We start from the raw sequence: 23,935 nt of genomic DNA on the forward strand, positions 1-23,935 counted from the left end.
TTAAATTTTTTTTAGGGTATGTAGTACAATTGAACAAGCATTATTGTTATTTAGGTTAAATTGTTCTTGTAAAGTTTGAATATTTTGATGGCAAAATTGATGAGATTGTTGTTTGTGGTGAGGAATTGTTAAGGTAATTTTGGCAATGAGAGAATTAGTTATAGCATTTTTTTTTGGTGGAAAATTTTGGAAGAGAAGTGTGATTGTGAATACATATTTTAAAATATGATTCAGTCTGTTGTTGAATTTTATCACTTTAGTAATATATTGAATAAAGATTGGTGATTAATTTTAGATAAAACAACTTTATTTAATCTCTGTCCCCATCATCTCCCCCTGGGAACTCTTGGCTCTCTCTTTCTGAACTCTTCTGGCTCTTTCTTTCCTCACTCAAGAGAAGCCACCAGAAAGGAGCTGGAAGGAAGGAGAGGAAGGTTCGGGGAGAGCCATGGGAGGAAATTCAGACTCCAATGCAGGAGCTGTCTGAAAACATCCCTCGAGCATCCTTTGAGGGGAGAACTGGTCTGCTGAGGGGAGAGGTTTGGGTTGCACTGGAGCAGGGGACAAGGATGTGCCCAGCACCAGCCAGGACTGGTCCCTGCCCTCTCCAGAGCCCTGAAGGGAGGAGAGGAGGAAGTGGCTTTGGGGGTCAGGCACTTCTGTGAACCCAGCTCCTTCAAAACCCTTTCAGTTCAAGCCTTTCGGTGCTTCTACCCCCAGAAATAGGGGTGGACTGTGGCTGCACAGCCTGGGAGTGGGTGTGTGACAGCTGGGATTTGGGGTGTGCCTCCTCTCTGGGATCCTAAAGCCCTGACCTGGTGTTTTACCAGCCACTGCCCACACCCAAGGGCACAGAACACAGACAATCCAGGGCACAGGACAAGACAATCCAGGGCACAGAACACAGACAATCCAGCTCCCTGCAGCCAGTGCAGCCTTTGCAGCTCAGAGAGATCAGCCTGCTGTGCCCTGTCAGGGCCAGGACATTCCTCTGGCTGCCCTGGGTGATTCCAGACCCTGCCAAGGGGCTCACAGACCTTGACATGGAGTCAAAACCACCTGTGCCTTCCATTTTAGTCCATGGAAAAAATTACCAACTTTGTGTGAAGAGTTACAAGCCGCAAGAGTTTGAGTAGAATGATAGTGAATTCGTCACAGGGTGAAAAAGTAGAATTTTGGGGATTTAGAATGGGGGTTCAAGAGTCAAGATGGAGGAATCTGGGTGTGTCCTGTCCTTCTTCTCCTTCTTGTCCTCCATCTTCTGCTGTGATGGTGACACTTCTGGATTGGTTTAGAGACAGACTGTCTAACATAAGTGATAGGTATTGGAAAATTATTGTAAATAAAGTACAGATAGTTCTTGGTATAAAAAGCCAACCCCACCCCAAGGACAGGCACTGTGCCACAACCCAACCTGCTGGACAGATCTCAGCAGGTCAGAGAGAGAATGGAATAGATAGGAAAAAATAACCTTGAAAAGCAGAACCAACTTCTTCTTTGGTCATGGGGCTGGGAAAAAAAGACTTTTAATACCTCAGGGGTCATCTCAACCACAGAAAACCCAAGAGTGCCCAGTGAGTTTGCTGTCCAGCTGCTCTGTGCCCTGGGGTGCTCAGAGGGAGCAGCCTTTACTCTGCAGAGATGGAACCCTCAGAGCCCTGGGCACTGCTGGTGCCCACATCCCTGCTGCCAGTGCTCCCAGGAGGGTGGCACCACACTGAAGTTGGTGAAGGGATGTGTGCCCGTCATTCTGCCCATTCCTACCTGGGCAGTTTTACTCCTCATCAGTAATTGTAGCTTCTTCGAGTCAGGTCTCATAAGTTCTTGGAGGTCTGGTACTCACCCAAGATAGCTCAGCTGCTTTTGGGGGCATAAAATCAGCGGGATGGCTGCTGTGGCAGTGTTGGAAACAAAAAGGTTTAATAAAAGGCAAAATAACAAACAGGGGAAAACTGAGACAGGTGCAAGAGGTTCTTGCCCCTGGTAAAACACCTCACAATAGTGATTAGTTTGTTCTCTTCTTTTTCTAGTAAATTGCCCAGGCAGGATTTTTTGGCTTCTGTCTAATTAGCTATCTTTAAGTTTGAGGTGAAGTCCCCCAGGCCTGTGAGGCGGCTTTTGTCACCTAATGGAAGAGAGAAACTTCTGGGCTTCTTTCCTTTTTGAGGGGACAAGAGATAATTTTGTCACTCCATCAACAGGAGGCACATTCCCATACCCATCACCCCTGTGACCCCAGGAAGGGCAAGCCCAGCTCTTATTTCTGATTCTGCCACACACTGAGGGTGCAGAGCTGTGATTTCTGCTGTCCCTGCAGCCTCTCAGGTGCAGCAGCCAGAGCCTCCCTCCTGTTAAATGTGATTCAAAGATTAAACATGTGATTTAAACATTTCTCTCTGTGGCAAGGCCACAAAAAACACACACGACACACGCTGGGAGGGGCAGCTCTGCGTTTACTCGAAGTGCAGCAGGGTTCAAGCAGGAACAGGGTTATCTCTGAAGGAAGTGGGGTTTCTTGTGGCACAGCCTCTTTTTGTGCCATCTGGGGCCACCTCTGCTCCTGCCAGGGGGGTTTAACCCTGCCCTGAGGCAGGAAGGGACAGACAGCAGCCCCAGGACCCAGTGAAGGGCACTCAAGTGTCACTTGGGCTCCTGAGGAGACAGCAGGGATTCCAGCCTTCAGCAGGGGCAGGAAGGAAGTTTTGCAGTGTCCAGGGCCACGGCAGAGCTGGAGAAATTCTGCCACCGCCACTGTCACTACTTCTTCATGACTTTTCTGATCCAGGGCAGGTAGTTGGAGATGCGGGCGTACACCCCGGGTGGGAAGTGATTGCCGAAGGAAACAACTCCTTGTGCCACTTTATTGCACACCAGGGGCCCACCAGAATCTCCCTGGGAAGAGATGAAGTTGATTTTAGAGGTAACAGAATTTTTTTTTCTTGCCTCTGGTAACAGATTTGGTCCCTCCCTGCCCTGGGGCTCCATTCCTGCCTGATTTGGAGGAGCTGGGCTGAGCTCTACCCCTGTGGCTGGTGCCAGGACATCCAGAGAGGCAAATCCTGATGGGGACTGTCCTCAAACACTTGTCACCTGCTCTGGGAGCTGCTCCTGCTCCCAGACCCAAACCCTGCAGATTTGACTTTTCACAGTGCTCAAAAACCATCCCAGGCACAGCTGTTTGCCCTTTCATTTAAATTGGGTGGTGGTGATGGTCAATCTCTGTAGGAAAAGAGGCCCTGTAGTGCATTTCTCAAAGGAAAACAAGAATATGAAAGAGCAAATTTCAGGATTGTCTCCTCTAGACCACATTCACAACTTTAAATGGTCAAGTTTTTCTGATTGTTTTTTTAAGTGGCTTTTTTTTAGAACCTTACATTTCCTCAGAGCAAAACCATTAAACAGAAAGTGTGGGAGAAATATGAAATCACACCTCCAAACCACCTCTATCTTGCTGCCAGCACCCCTTGAGGCTGTGACTGTGCTGTGCCAGGCTCTATCTGCCCTGGCATTTCCACCCTGGGCTATATCTTCCATGAGTGCCAGTCAGGGCCATGTGGGCACTGAGCTGGCCAGGCCAGAGATGCCCTGATTAACCCAATCAGCCCTTTGCACATGGTTTCCTGGCTGCTGGGCACAGCTGCCTGCAGGCTATAAAAGCAGCTCCTGGCCAGGGGCAAACTCAGGATTGCACCCAAGTGGGCAAAGATGTGCCAGAGCATCCCCTGTGCCCTCCCCTACCTGGCTGGAATCCCTCAGCTGGTGGAAGCTGCCTGCACAGACCATGCCAGAATCCAGGTGTGGGTAGAAGAGGCTGCATTTCCTGCGGCTGTAGATGGACACTTGGGTCTCGAAGAGCCTGTTGGCGGCCCTGTCCTCGTCGATCAGACCCCAACCTGCAACCATGCACTTGGTGCCCGTGGGGAGGTCGCTGCCAGTCCTGGGCAGAGGGATGGTCTGCACGTATTCATTGAGAGTGGCCTTTGATGTCAGCTGAGGGAAAACAGGGCGTTCAGAGAGGGTTGTGAGCAGGACATTGGCTCTGCAGAGGCAGGGAGGGACTAGCAGGCTCTGCAAGCTGCTGTGAGAGCCACACGAGGCTCCAACCCCTGCCCATGGCTCCTTCTCACATCCCTCCCAGCCTCCAGCAGCTGGGGCAAGAGCAGCTTTGGAGAAGGAGCTGACAGTCAGGACGAGCTCTACCCAGCCCTTGGTGGCCCCCCAGCCCCTCTGTCCCTTCAGAACTCCTTGCCTGCAGCAGCATGATGTCATTTTCATAGGTGATGTCGTTGTATTCAGGGTGCTTGTGGTACTTGAGCACTCCCCGGACCTGCTGGGATTTTTCTGGTACCACGACGTTGTGAGCCCCCAGGATGACTGTGGTGTTCCTGGCCATGGCAGAAAGAGGGGGAAAGGGGAAATCAGGCTGGGTGTCACCCCCTCCCTCCGTTCCTCCCTCATTTTATATAACTCATGTTACAGGCAGGTGCAGAGAGCTGCCCAGCGCAGGAGGGACCTGCTCCAAAATCACTCCAGGCTAGGGGAGAACAAAAAGGATAAAACCTCGATATCAATACTCACCCCAGGCAGTGTGCAGCTGACATCACCCAGTCAGGGGCCACCAGGAAGCCCCCACAGTACCCGTGCTCTACTATCTTCAGGTATGCCATGTAGGGGTGCGAGTGGGGCCGTGCCTCGTGGCCCCCCACGATCCCATCCCGCAGAGCACCTGCAGAAAAAAACCCAGCCCAGCATGAGCCAGGGGCTGCTGAGAGCCCCAGAGCAGCCCCCCAGCACAGCCCTGACTCACTGGCACTGGCCCAGGGGCAGCAGAGCAGCAGCAGGGCTGGCACTGCCCAAAGCTGGCACATCTTTGCCCACTTGGGTGCAATCCTGAGTTTGCCCCTGGCCAGGAGCTGCTTTTATAGCCTGCAGGCAGCTGTGCCCAGCAGCCAGGAAACCATGTGCAAAGGGCTGATTGGGTTAATCAGGGCATCTCTGGCCTGGCCAGCTCAGTGCCCACATGGCCCTGACTGGCACTGATGGAAGATATAGCCCAGGGTGGAAATGCCAGGGCAGATAGAGCCTGGCACAGCACAGTCACAGCTTCAGGGGGTGCTGGCAGCAAGATAGAGGTGGTTTGGAGGTGTGATTTCATATTTCTCCCACACTTTCTGTTTAATGGTTTTGCTCTGAGGAAATGTAAGGTTCTTAAAAAAAGCCACTTAAAAAAAAAACAATCAGAAAAACTTGGCCATTTAAAGACGTGAATGTGGTCTAGAGGAGACAATCCTGAAATTTGCTCTTTCATATTCTTGTTTTCCTTTGAGAAATGCTCTACAGGGCCTCTTTTCCTACAGAGATTGACCATCACCACCACCCAATTTAAATGAAAGGGCAAACAGCTGTGCCTGGGATGGTTTTTGAGCACTGTGAAAAGTCAAATCTGCAGGGTTTGGGTCAGCCCAGGTCAGAGGGGCTTTTCTGGTTCTTCTTGGCTCCTTTGGGGGCAGAAGGTTGGGGACTGGGATGTGGGAAATGTTCTGTGCAGCAGAAGAGACCAAAGCAGGGAAGTGCAACCACCCAACTGCCAGGAGTGATCAGTCATTTTTAAACCAAGCCTGCTCCACCCTTCCTGCAGCAAAAAAACACCTGCAAGTGGATGCCTTGGGCTGTGCTGGGGCCGTGCAGCCCGGGGGCTGCCTGACACTGAGCTCTCCACAGAGCTGAACCCATGGTTTGGCTTTTTCAAAATCTTAATATCTGAAAGCGCAAGCTTTAATCAGGACTGTGCAGCAGCACAGCAGGAAAACCTCAAGAGGAATCGTCGATATTTTATCTTGTGCTCGTCATTTGCTGTCTTTGCCCTGCAGTTACTTGTGCCCCCCCCCAGAATCTGTGGCTGGAAACCCTCCTGGGAGCAGCAGCCCCAGCACAGGAGGGACAGGCCATGGGCACAGGGAGCTGAGCTGCTCTCCTGCTCCTCTCTGAGCGCAGACAAGTTCCTCTCTCTGAGGCCAAGGTGTTTTGGCCTTCCTGTTGACCTCTGGAGGGTGCCAGGGATGCTGAGGTGCCTCATCCATCAACAACTGCTTCAGGCATGGAACTGGAGCAGGTCCAGAGAGCTTCAGGTGCTCCCTGTGCCCCCCATGACCCTTCCCAGCCCAGCACTCAGAGCCACCAGGCACTTTCTGGCAGTTTCAGGCATTTTCTGGCAGTTTCAGGCAGATTCTGGCTCTGATCTTAGGGGAAAAGACGAGAAATGTTGCAGGAGGGGGTGTCCCCCCTCCCCCTGCCCCACTTGGCTTCAAAGAAAGAACATCTGAACTGGGATGGCAGCAGGGGAGAAGGGCCAAGATCCAGCTCAGGCTGTGGCTGCAGAGAGCAATGGGGATGAGACAGAGCAGGAGTTCTTTGTGTGGGGGCTGAGACCCCATTAACCCTCAGTCATGAGTTGGGGACTCCTTGGCTTGGATGTGTTTGTGGAAGGGGCATTTTTTAGGAAGATCCTTCCAGGTTTTGCTGGTCCAGAGAAGCTGAACACCAAGGGTGAGGGGCTCAAGCTGTCCCAGCAGCTCATCTGCCTCGAGCAGAAGGGTTTGCCTGCCCCAGTCCCATCCTCTCCACAGATCCCTCAGGAATCCCTGAGACTCAAACATTGCCAGCTCTTGGAGAAGCTACTAGAACCCCTGACAAGGCAAGTTTCTCCATCCTCTGATCTTCCAGGAACATTCCACTGTTGGACAATACCCTTTTCCTGACCCAGACTCAGAGTCCCAGAACTTTCTATCAAGCCCTAAAAACTCTCTACAAATCCATTTCCTAAAAGCAAGCCCTAAAAACTCTCCATGAATCCATTTCCTAAATCAAGCCCTAAAAACTCTCCATGAATCCATTTCCTAAATCAAGCCCTAAAAACTATCTACGAATCCATTTCCTAAATCAAGCCCTAAAAACTCTCTACAAATCCACTTCCCACATTCCACCAGCTCTGTCCTGAACAGACACAGGAGCTGGAGGTTCTCCCTGAGGCAAGAGCACATCTCACAGGGGTGATGTGCCAGGGTCACCCTGACCCTTTGGATTCCAAGGATTTGGGGGGAATTTGGGGCTGATCTCCTGGTGCTGAACGTGCAGCCCTGCGCTCGTGGCCCAACCTTCCTGCTGATTTCCTCTCCTTCAATCTGGGGTCATCTGCTGACCTTATCAGTGTGAGTTTCTTTCCACTCTGCTGATAGAAAAGGCCAAAACCTCAGCTGAAAGGGTGAGGGTGGAGGATGGAGCCCTCAGCTTTTGATGAGAACCACTCTTGCCTGCACGTGGCTTCCTGCAGGAGCCTCCTTTGCATTTTCCACTTGTCTGTGCTGCCATCCAGGCTGGGATCAGTCCATGGGCTCCCTGGACAGCTCCCTGCTGAGGGAAGAGCTCTCTGCTCTTTTCTCTCAGCCTGGGGACATCTCCATGGCTTCCTGGCAGTCTGGAGTGAGAGCCCAGGGACAGCAGGGCTCAGCTTCTGCTGAGACCCCGAGTTAAAAGATGCTCTGCTTTTCTTTCATCTCTGCCTCTGTGCAGCTGATTTGGGTGGGGTCCACCCAGCTCAGAGATGTGGTTGATGGTGTAACTTCCCCTTTTGTCACTTTGGTGGGTAGAAGCCTCACTTATTTTGCACGAGGAGCTGTCCCCACTGCCTGCACCGTGCTGGGCCTCAGCCAAGGAGCTGGAGAGCACTGCTGAACCTCCCTGGGGCAGCAAGAGCCTCCCACAAGCCATGACAGGTGAGTCCTGAAGCAAATTCCCAGCCACAGTCGGGTATAGCACGTTCCAAGGCTCTCCTGTTGAGTTTTGCAAACACAAGGAATTAGGCCAATGCTGGAAATGAACATTTCAGCCATGCTCTGGCTCCTTGGTTCACCTTGTGCCTCCTCACAGGTGAGAAGCAGCAGCTTTTTGCCTCCTTCCCTGCCTGTGGGAGGATCCTGGCCCATGTCTAGCAGGTGCTTGGTGAGTTGAAGGTGTAGCAGCAGTGTCAGGGCACGTGCTCAGTTTGGAGCAGCTGGTTCCCTTTGGAGTGGAGGGGCTGAGGCTCAGCTGCAGCCCCACAGGGGCCAGGAGCTGCTGCACAGACAGGGCTGGATGTGTCTGGATGTGTTCTGAGAGAGTGGCAGGAGCTGGGCACAGGGAGTGACAGCATGGATCTTCCTCCTGAAGAGGGGTGATCTGAGCACAGGGCAGCTGAGGAAGAGGCAGTGGCTCTCTGCCAGGCTCAGGGGTGAGCTGAGCAGCACAGCAAGCAAAGCACTTTGTGTCTCGAGCTGTCTGGCTGCTCTTACCAGCACTGGGATCTGTTCAGGCTCCCAGACCCCACCCATCAAGGTGTTGTCCCTGTTTGACGCAGCCTGCTCCAACCCTGGCACGTTTCTTCACTCATGTCACACCTTCACAACCACAGCAAAGCTCAGAATAACCAGACCCTTACCAAGAAATGATGACAGTTGTTAGAAGAGATGTCAATACTGGCATTCACAACAGGAAACTTTATTAAACAACAGGAAGCCCATGCTCATGGGTGGACTTACAAAACACCTCACCCTCCTCTCCCCTTGCTCTTTCAGCGCTGCAGGGCTGGCAGACAGGGCTCTGACTCTCCCCTCCGCTGAGCAGGGCTGGCTCCAGCCCTCAGACAGAGGATCTGCTCTGCCCCAAGCCCCACCTGACCCTTCCTCCATCGAGCACCCCCTGAGTGCAGACCCAGGCTCAGAAGATGGCTGCTCCAGTGCTGAGCTGGCTGGTGAATCGCTCCCTCCTCCTTCCCCTGGACTCTGCTCACCTGCTCACCCCCAAAGCCTCCTGCCTGCAGCTGGCTGCCGCCAGGAACATCAACATCATCCTGCAGCACTACAACTTCTCGGGCAAGCTCAGCAAGCGGCACTCCGCCGACGAGGGCATGGGGCCTCTCCACACGGCCTTCGCCATCATCAGCTGCCTCATCATCGTGGAGAACCTGCTGGTGCTGCTGGCCGTGCTGCGCTGCCTGCGGGGCCGCCGCTGGGTCTACTCCTGCATCGCCAGCATCACCCTCAGCGACCTCCTGGCGGGTATCGCCTACCTGTGCAACCTCTGCCTGTCGGGCAGCAAGACCTTCCAGCTGTCCCCTCAGCTCTGGTTCCTGAGGGAGGGCATCCTCTTCGTGGCTTTGGCGGCCTCCACCTTCAGCCTGCTGGTGACGGCGGTGGAGCGCTACGGCGCCATGGTGAGGCCCATCGCCGAGAGCGAGGCCAGCAAGACGCTGCGGCTGCGCGGCCTCATCGCGGCCTGCTGGCTGCTGGCCCTCGCCATCGGCCTGCTCCCCATGCTGGGCTGGAACTGCCTCTGCGATTTCCAGGCCTGCTCCGTGCTCCTGCCGCTCTACTCCAAGAATTATATCCTGTTCTCCGTGGTGATGTTCAGTGTTATCCTCTTGGGGATCATCGGGATCTACATCTCCATCTTCCTCCTGGTGCAGGCCAGCTCCAGGCAAAGCTGCTCCCGGCATGGCCGCCGGCGCTCCCTGCGCTTGCTGAAGACGGTGCTGATGATCCTGGGGGCTTTCATCATGTGCTGGAGTCCTCTCTTTGTGCTGCTGCTCTTGGATGTGTTCTGCGACACCGGGGCCTGCAGCCACCTGCACAGCCTGGACTGGACCCTGGCTCTGGCGCTGCTCAACTCGGGGGTCAATCCCGTCATTTACTCGCTGCGGAGCGTGGAGGTTCGCCGCGCCGTGGGCAGCCTGCTGTGCTGCTGCTGTGTCAGGGCTGGGCTCTGCAGGCCTGGCAGCTGCGTGGCCATCTCGGACATCAACTCTGGCTCCTCCACGGAGAGCTCCCTGCGCTGCCGGGACAGCTTCCGCAGCGCCGTGGCCCAGAACGCTCGGCCCAGGGCGCCTCTGTCCAGCAACTCCAGCATGATGAGCAATCTGCCCAGCCTGTGAGGGGAAAAGAGGAGCCAGACAGCCCCCACGACTTTATGGGGCTGCTCCTGGCCTGGCAGGGCTGTAGCAAGGCTGAACAGTTGTGAACTAGGCCAGACTGGTGCAGCACAGGGACAGGAATTGCTCCTAGAATTGAGTGAAAGACACAGGGACATTTTGGGATGGATGCTCTGCTGGGACAGCTGCAGTGCTCAGGTTTTGTGTGTGAGCTTTGGGTGTGCAGAGGTGCTGTAGCTGCCCACCTGAGGGTGTTTTGCCCCAGGGCACATTGGAAAATAGGGTGGATTTTCTCAACCAGGTGGCTCTTCCAAGGTTTTGGAATCCTTTGGGACCTTCTGTGATGGGCACAGCTGCCGGGAAGGAAAGCAAGCTTGATGTCCTGCCCAGCCTGAGGATGGCAGAGGGCTGCAGCCACAGCCCAGACTCTCCCCAGGGTGCAGAGGCTGGGCACTGAGCCAGGACAAATGCTGTGACGGAGCTGCAGTGACAGGGCTGGCACTGGCACGGGCACAAGGAGGTGCCCAGAGAGACTGGGGAGTCTAGTGCCATCCTGGGCCTGAAGACACGGCCAGTTTGTGCCTCAGATCCCTGCTCTTCTGTTCTCCCATGTGGGGAACAACCAGAGCAGCACCCAAATGCCTCCGCTCACCATGCCAGAAGGACACAGAGGCACTGGGGACTCACAGACCTGGCCCAGCCCCTCTGCAGGAGCTGAGCATGCAGCCCGTTTGTTTTGCAATAAATCAGAGTGATCAGAAAGCCTTGGGTTGATTTGCTTCGATTTTTTTCCTCTGGAGGCAAGGTACTGCCTGGGGGATGCTTTTGTAGTCTGGGGACAGCTGGGGCTGCCCTCGTGTTCTTGGGACAGGGGGATTGCCTGCTCAGGGGGAAACAGGTCCTGTTCATCCCATCCTGTCCGGTCCTGTCCTATTCATCCCATCCCGCTCCATCCTGTTCATCCCATTCTGGCCTTTCCCATCCCATGGATCCAATCCCATCCCATCCCATCCAATCCCATCCCATCCCACCCCATCCCACCCCACCCCATCCCACCCCATCCCACCCCATCCCATCCCATCCCATCCCACCCCATCCCATCCCATCCCACCCCATCCCACCCCATCCCATCCCATCCCGTCCCATCCGCTGGGGGGCGCTCGGGAGCTCCCGGCCGGGATGAGGGCGCCCCCTGCAGGCCAAGGCGGGGGCGGCACCGCGGCCCGCACGGGGCTGCGGCGACTACAACTCCCAGCGCCCCTCGCGGCGGCGAGCGAACTACGGGTCCCGTAGTGCGGCGCGGGGTGCGCCGTGCGTGCCGAGCAGGCCGCAGTGCGGGCCGGGGCCGCGGCGATGCTGGAGGAGGCGGGTGAGGTGCTGGAGTCGGTGCTCAAGGCCTCGTGCCTCCCGCTCAGCGTCCTGCTCTTCGTGCCCGCCGTGCTCCTGCTGCTGGGGCCGCCGCCCGCCGCCGAGGCGGCGCACGAGTTCACGGTCTACCGCATGCAGCAGTATGAGCTGGGCGGGCAGCCCTACGGTGAGGAACGGCACGGCCCGGCCGGGCCCGGTGCTGCCGGCAGCGGCTCCCTCAGAGCTGGTGGGGCCGTGGGAAGGGAGCTCCGAGCCCGGGGAGAACCCAGGCCTAGGGGAGGGCTCGGGGGGCTCTGGGAGGCGGCAGCGGCCGGGCCCAGGCGCAGGGGAGGCCGCAGGAGGGCCCCGTCCGGCCGGGTCTCACTGCTCGGGGGTCCCCGTCCGGCCGGGTCTCACTGCTCGGGGGTCCCCGTCCGGCCGGGTCTCACCGCCCAGAGGGCCCCGTCCGGCCGGGTCTCACTGCTCGGGCTCGGCACGAGCGGGAGAGGGGCTGGAGCTCCACGGGGGTGACCCGGAGGTAGCCAAGGAGCCCCGGTCTGTGGGCTGAGGGCTTTGTGTTCTGGGGTCCTGCATTGTGGTAAACTCGGGTGTGAGCTCAGCTTTGTCCTTTTGCCTTTGACTCCTTTATTGACAGGTTGATTCCTCTTTGCTGTTCATCCTCCTCATCCTCAGCTCTGTGTTGCTCCAATGGCTCCATTTCAGAGCCTGTCCTCCCCCTGTGTTAGAACTGACCTTTACTTCCTCTGTTCTCTCACTTACAGCCTGCTGGTTGTGCAACACCTTTCTTTGGGTCAGAGACACGCCCTGTGCTGGAGTCCTTGAGGTGCTGCAGCCCTCAGCCTCCTCCCCTGTGTGCCCACAAACCAGAATCAAAGGTTGTTTCTGGGTCTTCTGTAGAGATTTTATTCCAGGCCAGGGCATGTGTTCTGTCTGTGAGTGACTCTTCTGTAGATTTAACAATGAACAGCCTCAGGTTTAATTTGTGCTGTCCATGAGACAGCATCTCTCATTCTTTCAGATCTTAATAAGTTCAAATATATGAGATATGAAATGCAGCTGTGCCTGTGTACTTCTTAAACACTTCATGCTTCTGCTGGCTTCTAAATAAATGAAATTAATTTTGGATTCTTCCATCAGTTTCTCAGAAGGTGTCCACACCTTGAGGGCTCTCTTGCTGACAGCCTCAGGAGCTCCAGGGCAGGTCCTGCATGGGGGTAGGGCTCTCTCTCTTTCCTCAGCTGCTGGGAGCTGTTTCCTGACAGCCTTAGCAGGGATCTGAATCAGCTGGCTTTCACTTTGCTTGCCTGAATGTCCCCTCTACCCAAGTGCTCACTTCAATTTTGTGACCTCTTGAAGAGCCAGGTATGGTTTTTTTTAAGATGCTTCCAGTTTACTTTTTCTGCTGTTTCTTTTCCTGGAGCCTTTTAGCTCGGTGGGCTGTGTGTTTCCTCTGTTCCTTCCTGCTCCCTTTGGGTAGCTGCTGTTCCTGTTCCCTGTGTGTTCTGAGATGTCCTTCAGGATAAAAGCTGCATTTCAGAGCAGTCTGTGTTGGAAGGGACCCACAAGAAGCACAGAGTCCAACTCTCAGAGGGATCAAACCCATAACCTTGGTGTTATTAGCACCATGCTCTGACCAACTGAGCTGATTTGTTGTTCCAGATTCTTGTATTTTTTTTCCAAAAATACCAAGTAACAGGTTGCTGCTCAGCCTCTTCTTGCAGAGGGAAGAGTTTTTTGTCAGCATCACTCATGGTGCAATTTAAGAACAAGCTTGGACTTCCTCTGGTACTGCTAGAATGAGAATTCTTCAGTTTGTAAATGAGTGATTTACATTTACACACAGCTCTCTGTAGGGAAACTACAGAAAATCAACCTGTCAGGAAAATCCTGTTGTGTCTGCTCTGCTTAGATGGCAGAGAGAGCAGAACTTCAGGTGCACACATTGCTGTGTTTACACATCATTCCTTTGGGAATGGTGGAGGGATTATCCTCATTTTGAATTGTTTTTCTCTGGTTGGACTGGGGGTGCTGTTAATATTTGTTTGTTTAGTGTCAGAGCTCTGTGGGGAGAATTCACATTGTGCCTGGCCTGTTTCTGGGTGTGTGGCCCTCACTGATACTGTGCAGGGGAAATGCAGATTTTTCTTGTTTAGGTGTTTCTGTGACCTTTGACAAGACCAAACTAATGTCAGAGTTAAGCTAAGCCAGGTTTAAATCTAGTTCTTAGCAATGCTTCTCTTTGACAGAGGCTGGAGCACCTTGTCTGTCCCTGTGTGGGGACCCAGAATGATGAGATCTCCAATGGAGGTGCCAGAGTTATAGAAGAGTAAATTGAATTATAAATTATAGGGTGGATTTGACCCTCTCTATTTGCACTAAATGTCCTTTTGGCCCTCCCTTGGGGAATGCAGGAGCTTCTGGCAATCACCTGCTGTGCACCCAGGGGATTGCATTTCCAGTGGGGGATTTGATCTGCTGGAGCTGAGAGCAGGAGAGGGCGAGCCCTGAGGAGCAGCCTGCTCCTCCAGAACCTTCCTTGGGGTGACATGGGCCAGGCTGGTGTCCTTGGGGTGACAGGGGTCAGTCTGGTGTCCTTGGGGTGACATGGGCCAGGCTGGTGTCCTCGGGGTGACATGGGCCAGGCTGGTGTCCCTTCATCAGGGCTTTCTGCAGCTCAATCCTTCAGCTGGGGGAGGCTCTGGAGAGGCCAGGCTGTGTCCAGGTGTGTTGGTTATGAGGTGCAGGTGAGCAGACAGGTGACCTGAGTGTTGTGTTGAGGATTTAGACTGGAAGGTGAGGCTGTGGGGTGTGGAACAAGGGGGGTCTGGCAGGATTTAGGCTGGAAGGTGAGGCTGTGGAACAAGGGGGGGGTCTTGCAGGTTTAGGCTGGAGGGTAAAGTTGTGGGGTGTGGAACAAGGGGTGTCTGGCAGGATTTAGGCTGGAAGGTGAGGCTGTGGGATGTGGAACAAGGAGGGTCTGGCAGGATTTAGGCTGGAAAGTGAGACTGTGGGGTGTGGAACAAGGGGCTCTGGCAGGATTTAGACTGGAAATTGCAGCTGTGGGGTGTGGAACAAGGGATCTGGTAGGATGTTGCTGCACAAGAAAACCCACAGACCTCTGCTCCACCTCAGACGAGGACAAGGAGGCGAACTCACCTTTCTGCAGCCTCTGGCCTCTCTGCAGCCCATCAGGCTGTCCCCAGGAGCGTTGTGAGCAGGAGGCAGGCTGGAGCAAGGGGGATGGGGTGCAGAGCCTTAGCAGCCCTCCTGCTTTCCCTGCTGGCAGGCACCAGGAGCGCCGTGCTCAACACGGAGGCGCGCACCGTTGAAGCGGACGTGCTGAGCCGCCGCTGCGTCATGATGAGGCTGGTGGACTTCTCCTACGAGCAGTACCAGAAGGCTCTGCGCCAGTCAGCTGGGGCTGTGGTCATCATCCTGCCACGATCCATCTCCTCTGTCCCCCAGGATGTCGTGAGGGTAAGCAAAAAAGTTTTCTTTCCCTTCCCATGGGAGCTGCATCGGAGAAATTGGACGCTGCAGGGCTGGAAGATTCTGTTGTAATGCACAACAAATTGTATTCTAATTTTGAAACTTCTTTCTCTGCTTTGGTTGTTGATTTTTTTCTTGACACCTTTCTGTGGTGGTGTTTGCAAGGGTCTCAGGATGAGGGAAGAGATGAGAATTTTGACTTTGTTTCAGAAGGCTGATTTATTATTTTATCATATACATTATATTAAAAGAAAATTATATATTAGAACTATACTAAAAGAATAGAAGAAAGAATTTCATCAGAAGGCATGAAAGGAATAGAAAGGAATGATAATAAAATCTTGTGACTGACCAGAGAGTCCGAGACAGCTGGACTAGGGAAAAGGAATGTTCCTCACTTGGGGTCACCAAGTGTGGTGGTGTTCACAGGGGTCCCAGGATGAGGGAAGAGACAAAAATTTTGACTTTATGTTTCAGAAGGCTGATTTATTATTTTATGATGCATATTATATTAAAACTATACTAAAAGAATAGAAGAAAGGATTTCATCAGAAGGCTAGAAAGGAATGGAATGATAATAAAATCTTGTGACTGACCAGAGAGTCTGAGACAGCTGGACTGTGATTGGCCATTAATTAAAAACAACCACATGAGACCAATCAAAGATGCACCAGTTGCATTCTACAGCAGTAGATAATTATTGTTTATATTTTGTTTCTGAGGCTTCTCAGCTTTTCAGGAGAAAAAAATCTTAACAAAAAGATTTTTCATAAAATATCATAGCGACACCTCTCGTGTTTAGCAGATGTTAAGTTTGTGTCTCGCTTAAATCTTCAGCAATTCATGGAGATAGAGCCAGAAATGCTTGCTATGGAAACCATTGTGCCAGTCTACTTTGCAGTGGAAGATGAGGAGCTGCTGTCTATCTATGAACAAACACGGGCTGCTTCTGCATCACAGGGTTCTGCCTCAGCTGCAGAAGGTGAGTTCTAGCAAGAAGAAAAAACTTGTGAGGAAGACAGGGCTGTTCCCACCTCTGGGAGGAGTCTGCTGTGCACCATGAATCAGTGTTCTGTCACCTTTGTGTTTATTCTGTCTTTGTCAGAGTGTTTAGAGATTCAGTGGAAGAAAAGAACAGTATAAGAAAGCAATACTTGACTATATTTGGACATTCAGTTGCAGGAAGTTCTCAGTTTCACACTGAGTAAGGTAGAAATCAAAAGTAGGTTAAATCAACATTGAAAATGTTAAGTGATGATGGTGTGTTGGAAGGAGCTGAAGCTTTTTGTCTGACCACAAGTCAGTTTGATGCTTCCATGTAAATAATATGACTGTCTTTATTTACCTGCTGCTTGTGACTAATTTTAGTACTGCTGGGGAAAAGTTTTTGGCCAGCCAAAATACTGGGATTTTAGGACAGAATAAAAAAGCCCCAAGATTGTGTCATTGCATAAATACCAGTGACAACTGAGAGGGCTTAAATGGTTTAAAGCTGGTCTCTCCAAAGCTTAGTTAGCAGGGGAAAGGAAGGAATGAAACATCCCCAGGTGTACATTGTGGGGGTTTTTTTTGGTGTTTTTGTTTCAGTTCTGCTGCACACAGCAACTGCCAATGGCTTCCAGATGGTGACCAGTGGGGCTCAAAGCAAAGCTATCAATGACTGGCTCATCCCCAGTGTGGAGGTGAGTTGTGGATGGATGAGGTGACTTCTTTTTTTTATTGGGATTTTATCAGACATTTGGTCAGGGGAGTCTCAGCCAGGTATCTGAAGTCCTCATAGCTGAGGCCACAGCAGACTCAGCAGGAATGTAGAAGTCAGGCTGTCCTTGTACAGGCACACAAGAGCTGATGGGCAGTGACACTGCTCTCTTTCTTTCCTCTGCAGGGAAGGCTGACAGGGCTGGGTGGAGAAGACCTGCCCACTGTTGTCATAGTTGCCCACTATGATTCCTTTGGAGTGGCTCCAGTGAGTATTCTTTTTCCTGCAGCTCTCTGTTCCTGTCCTTTTTCCCTCTGCCTTAAGTCTGTGGGGCACTTTCTGTGTCTTTTCTTGGCATTAAGGCTGTGGGGCAGTTACAAGTGGAGCCCAGTGCTGTGCTGTCCTGCCCTGCAGCTGTTCTGGTGGCTGAGAGCCAGTGTAGCTTTGTCACCTTGTGTCTGTCCCACCTCATCCTGCAGTGGCTGTCCCACGGGGCTGACTCCAATGGCAGTGGAATCTCAGTGCTGCTGGAACTGGCCAGGCTGTTCTCTCGGCTCTACACCTACAGGAGGACCCATGCTGGGTGAGAAACTGCTCTGTTTGGGGTTAAATCTGTGTAGCTGACACAGGGAGGGGATGATGTGGAAGCAGATTCCATCCTCAAGCACTAGGAACTCCCTCAGTTTTAATTTCTCCTGCCATTACCTGAGTCTGTGCCATGTGGGAAGTGGTGATGGCCAGTTTGCCTTGGATGTCAGGTACAGGTGGTTGTGATTTCACCACACCTCCAAGGCTGAGTGCAGGAATTCCTGAGTGCAATTCCAATTCCTGAGTGCAGGAATTCTTGGAGTGCAGCATGCTAACCCTTTTCTGGCTTCTTTGATGGGCAGGTACAACTTGCTGTTCTTTGCATCTGGAGGTGGCAAGTTTAATTATCAAGGAACTAAGAGGTGGCTGGAGGATAATTTGGACCACACTGGTGAGTAAGGGGCTGGCTGTGTTCAAAGTCTATAATTAATCAGCTCTCCTGTGAGAATCCTTGCTTTTTTAGGGGGGTGGAAATCCCAGCACAAGATGTAGCAATAAAGGTTTGGATTTTTCTGTTCCAGATTCCAGCCTGCTGCAGGACAATGTAGCATTTGTTCTCTGCCTTGACACCCTGGGCAGAGGCAATAGCCTTCATCTTCATGTCTCAAAGCCTCCCAAGGAGGGCACCTTGCAGCATGCATTTCTGAGAGAACTGGAGATGGTAAGGAAAAGTTCCTGGGAATTTGAGACTTACTATACAGCTCTCCATGAGGGGAAGGAAGATATGAAGAAAGGTGTGCTATTAAATAATTCATGTATTGTGTAGGATCACTTGATTTGAAGTTCAGACAAATCCTCATACCACAGTCTCAAGTGAAGCAGATCTAGAAATGCTACCCTGTACAGACATTAAAACAGCTCTTTTTGACCTGAAAATAATAATAAACCAGCTTTATTATATCAGTAACTGCACCTTATATTCTGGAGCACACAGAAGTGGGTGTAGGCAGACAGGGCAGTGCAGGGTGGGACTCTGCAGTGGGCAGCACCCCTGAATGCTGCTGCCTGCTTATCCAGTGGTGTTCCCCTTGTCCTCAGGTTGTTGCCAACCAGTTCCCAGAGGTGAAGTTCTCCATGGTGCACAAGAAGATCAACCTGGCAGAGGACATGCTGGCGTGGGAGCACGAGCGCTTCGCCATCCGGCGCCTGCCGGCGTTCACCATCTCCCACCTGGAGAGCCACAGGGACAGCCTGCGCAACAGCATCATGGACAGGAGGTGAGGGGCCCTGGCCAGGGCTCCAAATCCAGCCAAAATCCAGCCCAAAAACCTGGCCTCACAACTGCTTGTGCTGTTCTGGTGGTCAGGGTACAGCTGGCAAATGCTGGGAGTTGGGCTCTGGGTTCAGGCTCAGTGAAAAGGGGGTGTTTGTGGAGGAAGTGATGCCATTGGCAGGTTCATGATTCCCTCTTCTGCTTTAGGGCACGAATAGACACTAAAGCACTGACCAGGAATACTCAGATCATTGCTGAGGCTTTGACAAGGGTCATCTACAATCTAACAGAAAAGGTAAGAGGTGCCCACTGTGGCAGTGCTGGCCAGACTTGTCCTGCCCAGCCAAGCTTAACAATAACCCGGGTTATTTCTTTTTTCCATTTTCCCTTGCAGGGAGCACCTGCAGATATGCAGATCTTCACAGATCAGATGGTAAGCACAGTGCATTATTTTTGTAACCTGTGGAACCCAGAGTCTGGGAGAGAGCTCTGATGTGTGATTGACTCCTTTTCTCTGGTGGTATTTTTCTGCAGCAAATCCAGCAGGAACAACTGGAGTCAGTGATGGACTGGCTGAGCAGCCAGCCCAGGGCTGCCCAGCTGATTGATAAGGACAGCACCTTCCTCAACACCTTAGAATATTACATGGGACGTTACCTGAAGGATGTCAAGCAGCACCATGTGAAGGCAGACAAACGGTGAGAAAAGATGTGAAAAAAACAGCCAGGCCATGCAAACTGGCTTCCTCCTGGACAGAATTTTGTCTCTGAGCTGCAGTTTCCTGGTTTCTTGACATGCAAGAAAGCTTTGTTCTTTTCTGCTTTCCTGTCAGTTTTGGTTCATGCTTGGTGTTCTCCCAGAGAAAGCTGCTCGTGATTCCTCACAGCACAGGAACAAGGCACAGCAGCTCCCTCTGTCTGAAAAACCTGGTTTTAAACTGTTTTGGTTCCACTGTTCCCACTCTGAGAGCAGGAGAAGGCTAAGTTTTGGTTAATTAGAAAAAGACAGCTTCCATCCTGCTGAACCTGCTCAGGTTGAAGCTGTTTTAGTGAACAGAGGGAGGAATCTTTCATGTTCAGCCTCTTTGGAGACAGCTGAACACCAGCATGACTTCTGAATTGTGTCCTTGGGCTTCTGAGAGTAGGAAAACAAAGTCCTGATGACTAAAACCAGCTCAAAACCAGTGTGGGAGGTGGTCATGCTTGCTTGGTTGGGTGGACTTGGGAACAGCTCTGGGCTGTCCTGACTGCAGGGTCAAGAAGTGCAGCAAAATCTGAGAAATTTCTCCTTTGCACAGGGACCCCGAGTTTGTTTTCTATGACCAGCTGAAGCAGGTGATGAATGCATACAGGTATGGAATTCCCCTGGGCAGGCTGGGCTGTTGTCTCACCCCCTGGCAGGAACTGCTGCAGCAATTTTCTCTGCACTTTTTCCTTATTCCAGGGTCAAGCCAGCAATCTTTGACCTGCTCCTGGCTGTCTGTATTGCAGCCTACCTTGGTGTTGCCTATGTTGCAGTGCAGGTAAGAGACACAGATGGATTATTTTCCTTATAAAACAAGTTAGATACAGAAATTCTCACAGTGCCAGCACTAAAGCTGGAATAATAATGCCACTTATCTGTGCTGTAGGCAGTCTCTTGCCATTCTAATGCAAACCTGGTTTTTAGAGTTGTTTCTTGCACTCAAGGACATGCATAACTCACTTGCTAACCTATTTTGGCTCCAAACTGAAATTTTACAACAAATTTTAGTTACCTTGGTAATTTAAAGGTTTGTAGCTTGTACTATTAGGAAATATCTGAACTTGGGATGCAGCTTAGAAATGCATCTTCAGAGTTCTGCTTTCTTTTTTCAGTGAAACCAGAAATACATCCTGTGTCCCTGCCTCTGGGAATGTGATACTCCATGCCTTGTCCAGCCAAATAAAATGTCATTTTTTTGTCAGTGTTAACCAAGACAGTGTGAGCAAGGCTTTGTTCCTGCCTGGGTTCATGAAGGACATGAATGAAAGGGAAGCTTTTTAGGTCATTCAGTTTTGATCACTTTGTGTCTATTATTTGTTTAGGGAAACCATAAGCATTTAAAATGTGTAAGAATATAAACAAGGGGGAAAACATACTTTGATTTCTATTAACAGTCTTTATTAGTTCTGTTATTTGAATTTGAAATTATTTGAAGCTTGGATCTTGTTACATCTGTCAAATATCAAATCAAAATACAATCAACCCCAGCAAAATCAAAAGAGGAACTAAGTGAATTTCTAAGTCACTGGGGAAAGAGTGGATCCAGTTATAGAATTGTGAATTGCTGGGAATCTCTGTTTGCCTGGTTCATTTTTACCTTCCTGGATCTGCTGGCAGCAGTGTTTCTATAGAGACCAGGAACCTGCATGTGTTCAAATCTGAAGCTTTCTCCTCGCCTTCAGAGGGAACAGAATTGCATTAAAAATAAAAATTTAAAAAATCTTTAACACATCTTCGCAATGAGGTGGTACAGACCTGCACAAACACTTCTGTAAGCCATCATTTTCTGTATAACTTGGCTTCCTTGTCATAATTCCTCATCCATCAAGTCCCACTCCATCTTCAGGATGAGTGGTTCATGCAAACAAGGCACTGCATTTGCTGCTATTGTTTTAAGCCTTCTGCTAAGCTGTGTGTTTAGAACTGTCATGGTTACTTTTTTTCCCTTCTGTTTCCAGCACTTTGGTCTCCTTTACAAGTTGATACAGAGATTATCCCTTAAAACCAAGCAGCAGTGAAGCACCAAGTCCCCCCACCCAGCAGCACTGAGCCATCGGTGAGCCCATTGGGAACCTTCTGCCTTCCACTGAACCCTGCTGCTCCTTTTCCTTTGTCTCCTCTTTGCCACTGTATAGAGGGGAGGAAGGCATAAAGAAAATGAAATTTTAACTCCTGTGCACCTTTGAAGTGCTTTTCTTCACCTTCTTCCCCTGACTTGCACCATGTCTGGTTTTTCCTTTGCATTTTGGTGAGGGAGAGGCTGAGAGACTTCAGCAATTCCTGCAGTTTGATTTTTGAGCAGCTTCTCTTGAGTGTCACCCAAAGTCCAGCACCTTCATGGACACTGTCACACAGACAACCTGGAAACTGAAACTACAGCATCTCTGCCCAGCAAACAAGGACTTGGAGCAGTTTTTAAAAAGAAAAAACCAAAAAGTGCACATGCAAATTAAAGAGAATGCAATTAGCATGTTTCCTTATGGCACCTCTTCCTTGAGTTCACTGCCTGGCTTCAGGGAGTTGTGCTGAGCAAGCAGTGTCTGCAGCAAGCACCTTCTTGCATTTTAGTCAAACTCTCCCCTTTTAGGAGGTGCACTGGGAGTGATCTTGAGTGCTATTACAGAATGAGGAAAGATTTGAGATGGGTTTCTGGCATCAGGGTTCTGCCAGGGACAGGTTCTATCCTGTCTCTCTTGCAGGATGCATTTTGCTGTGTACTTGGTTTCTCTGGAGGTTTTTGGTCCTTGAACAGTTCACAGCTGCCACCACTCTGTGCTAAACTCTTGCTTGATTTTTGAGGGGTGTTCCCCACTCCAGCTGCTGCAGGATCATGTTCTGTGCTGCTCCATGTACTTACACAAGCTGGTTCTGTTGATAACAAGAGAAGAGCAGCTCAGACCTCGAAATTTTATTGAAATACTACAAGCCCTAAGCTAGTTGTAGGTGTAGAAGATAATCCTGAGCATTGTCCTGCCACCCAGCAAGTTTTGAGTCCTTTCCTGTAACCTGTGTACATGAGGTCTCTTCACATGCCACAGTGACACTTTTTTTAGAATTTAAGCTACTACTTATAATTAAAGCAGCATATCTTACAGAGGCTGAAAAGCTATTTTTGAATTCAGGTGGACCTTTTTTCTTTGGAATGCAAGGAAAATTCTAGCTGTGGATTCCTGTTTGCTGGTTAGAAAAGGGATTGTTGTGGCCAGTCACTGTCCTTTGGATGGGCACCAAAGCCCTGATTTCCATCCTCCTATGTGTATTTTATTCTAATCTCCTTCTTGGAGTACCCTTATCCCAGGATTTGTCCTTTCTGCTACTTTAAATATGTAGCAATTTGTTCTTTAAAGGGTCTTGTCTTTTCCAGGAAAGCCTGCTGGTGTCAGTGGCTCACCGTGGTGCCAGCATGGTGCCAAGCACTCCAGAACCATCAGCCACCCAGGGAAATCTGCCTTTTCCTCATCTTTTGAGTGCCCATTTGAAATGTGTCTCTCTGCATGCCTGAAGTGCTCATGGCACTCCTTTGCCAAATGAATTTATAATGACTTCAGATGTTGCTGGAGTGGCTGGAAGGCAAACCTTGATTGTTTTCCACTGCTTTTTATGCTCTGCCCATAGAGACTGCATCTGCTGTGCCCTGGGGAGCTGCAGGCCCTGGGCTGGGTGGGTTTAGAACACACATGGTGCAGTGGCTCTCTGAAAAACTCTGTAGGCTCTGAATATTTGGGAATAGTTTGAGTCCTCCAGCTGCAGCATCCATTTCTGGTGTGTTACACTTAAGGAGGTGATGTTCCCTCCAGTCTAGCAGATTATTTCACCAGTCTTAATGATTACTTTGCTGAGAAAAATAGAAAAATAATATTAGCAATGCTCCTGCAGCTTGAGTTGATGAGTGTAAAATTTGGCAGTAGCAGGCAAGAGTGAACAGAACAGACCTGGAGCTTGTTCCTTGCTGTGGAAACTGTCAGCCTTCAGTCTTCCAGGTGAGAAACTCAAAGTTCAGAGTGAAAAACTTCCACCCAGTCTGTTTGCAGAGGCTGTAGCACAAAGAAAACACTTTTAGCTCTGTGTGGTGTCAGCAATGAACTGTTAACACTCCTGATGCAGTGCCAGAAGCCAGTGGAAACAACCTAAAAAAAAAAGATGGATAAGATTAATGAGGAGAGTTCATAAACCTGAGGGGCAGTTGGGATGGTACATTGCTCTCTCCCACACAATGTTAGTTTGTCCTGTAATCCTTTTGTGTCTCTCTCCCTGGCTGCCATAAAAAGTAGTTTTTACAACAGATCAAAGAGTTTTTGCTTTTGATCAAAGTACACGTGCACTGAAACATAAATGCTCAAATCTGAGATAGTCAAATCCCAACTTCCTCATAGCTGGAGCAGAGTGCCCATCCTGGGATTGAATTTAAATCCCAATTTCCTCATAGCTGGATGGAGCAGAGTGCCCATTCTGGGACTGAGTTTAGTTCCCACATTGTTGTTTCCTTGGGTAAGTCAACAGAGAAGCTTGCAAAGAGCCCCTGGAGCTGATCTGCACTGCAGCATAACTGATCAGTTCAGTCACCAACACAAAGGCAGAAATCCAACAGGTGTTGTGATAAAATAAAAGTTCTCCACAACGTTGCAGAAGAGCTCTGTGTAGCTGATTCTTGTTGCCCTTATTTTTACCTATCCTCTTTTTTTGAGGAGTTTGCCTGACCTGTAGGGAAGAGCGTGGAAAGCATTATATCCACATCCACACACAAGTGGCTAGCAGCTGATACTCCTAGCCAGAAATCCATTTTCTTTGCTATTTCTCTGACTTCACCTGTTGTCCTGCTGCTGTCAGAGTCTGCAGCTCACAGAAAAAAAAAAAAAAGGTTTTCCAGCAGGGT

The 23,935-nt window shown here is 50.8% G+C and overlaps 3 protein-coding genes across 3 annotated transcripts; 2 read left to right on the forward strand and 1 right to left on the reverse strand.

The window, feature by feature from the left end:
- Positions 1-2,757: 2,757 nt before the first annotated feature.
- On the reverse strand, positions 2,758-4,868 carry LOC115914327 (mast cell protease 1A-like). Its single transcript, XM_030966802.1, has 5 exons — positions 4,808-4,868; positions 4,579-4,726; positions 4,250-4,385; positions 3,739-3,990; positions 2,758-2,892 (listed from the first exon to the last, which is right to left on the reverse strand). Exons 1-5 carry the CDS (start codon positions 4,866-4,868, stop codon positions 2,758-2,760), a joined length of 732 nt encoding a protein of 243 aa, XP_030822662.1.
- A 3,890-nt stretch (positions 4,869-8,758) lies between these two features.
- On the forward strand, positions 8,759-9,964 carry S1PR4 (sphingosine-1-phosphate receptor 4). Its single transcript, XM_030966827.1, has one exon. The coding sequence runs from the start codon at positions 8,759-8,761 to the stop codon at positions 9,962-9,964; it is 1,206 nt and encodes a 401-aa protein (XP_030822687.1).
- Positions 9,965-11,255: 1,291 nt separating this feature from the next.
- On the forward strand, positions 11,256-23,687 carry NCLN (nicalin). Its single transcript, XM_030966777.1, has 15 exons — positions 11,256-11,495; positions 14,616-14,806; positions 15,656-15,800; positions 16,406-16,500; positions 16,704-16,784; positions 16,997-17,100; positions 17,408-17,496; positions 17,627-17,766; positions 18,144-18,322; positions 18,526-18,613; positions 18,713-18,751; positions 18,853-19,016; positions 19,616-19,669; positions 19,762-19,840; positions 21,021-23,687. Exons 1-15 carry the CDS (start codon positions 11,315-11,317, stop codon positions 21,078-21,080), a joined length of 1,689 nt encoding a protein of 562 aa, XP_030822637.1. The 5' UTR covers positions 11,256-11,314; the 3' UTR covers positions 21,081-23,687.
- Positions 23,688-23,935: the final 248 nt, after the last annotated feature.

Source organism: Camarhynchus parvulus, chromosome 28 (assembly GCF_901933205.1).
Source record: "Camarhynchus parvulus chromosome 28, STF_HiC, whole genome shotgun sequence".
Classification (NCBI taxonomy): Eukaryota; Metazoa; Chordata; class Aves; order Passeriformes; family Thraupidae; genus Camarhynchus; species Camarhynchus parvulus.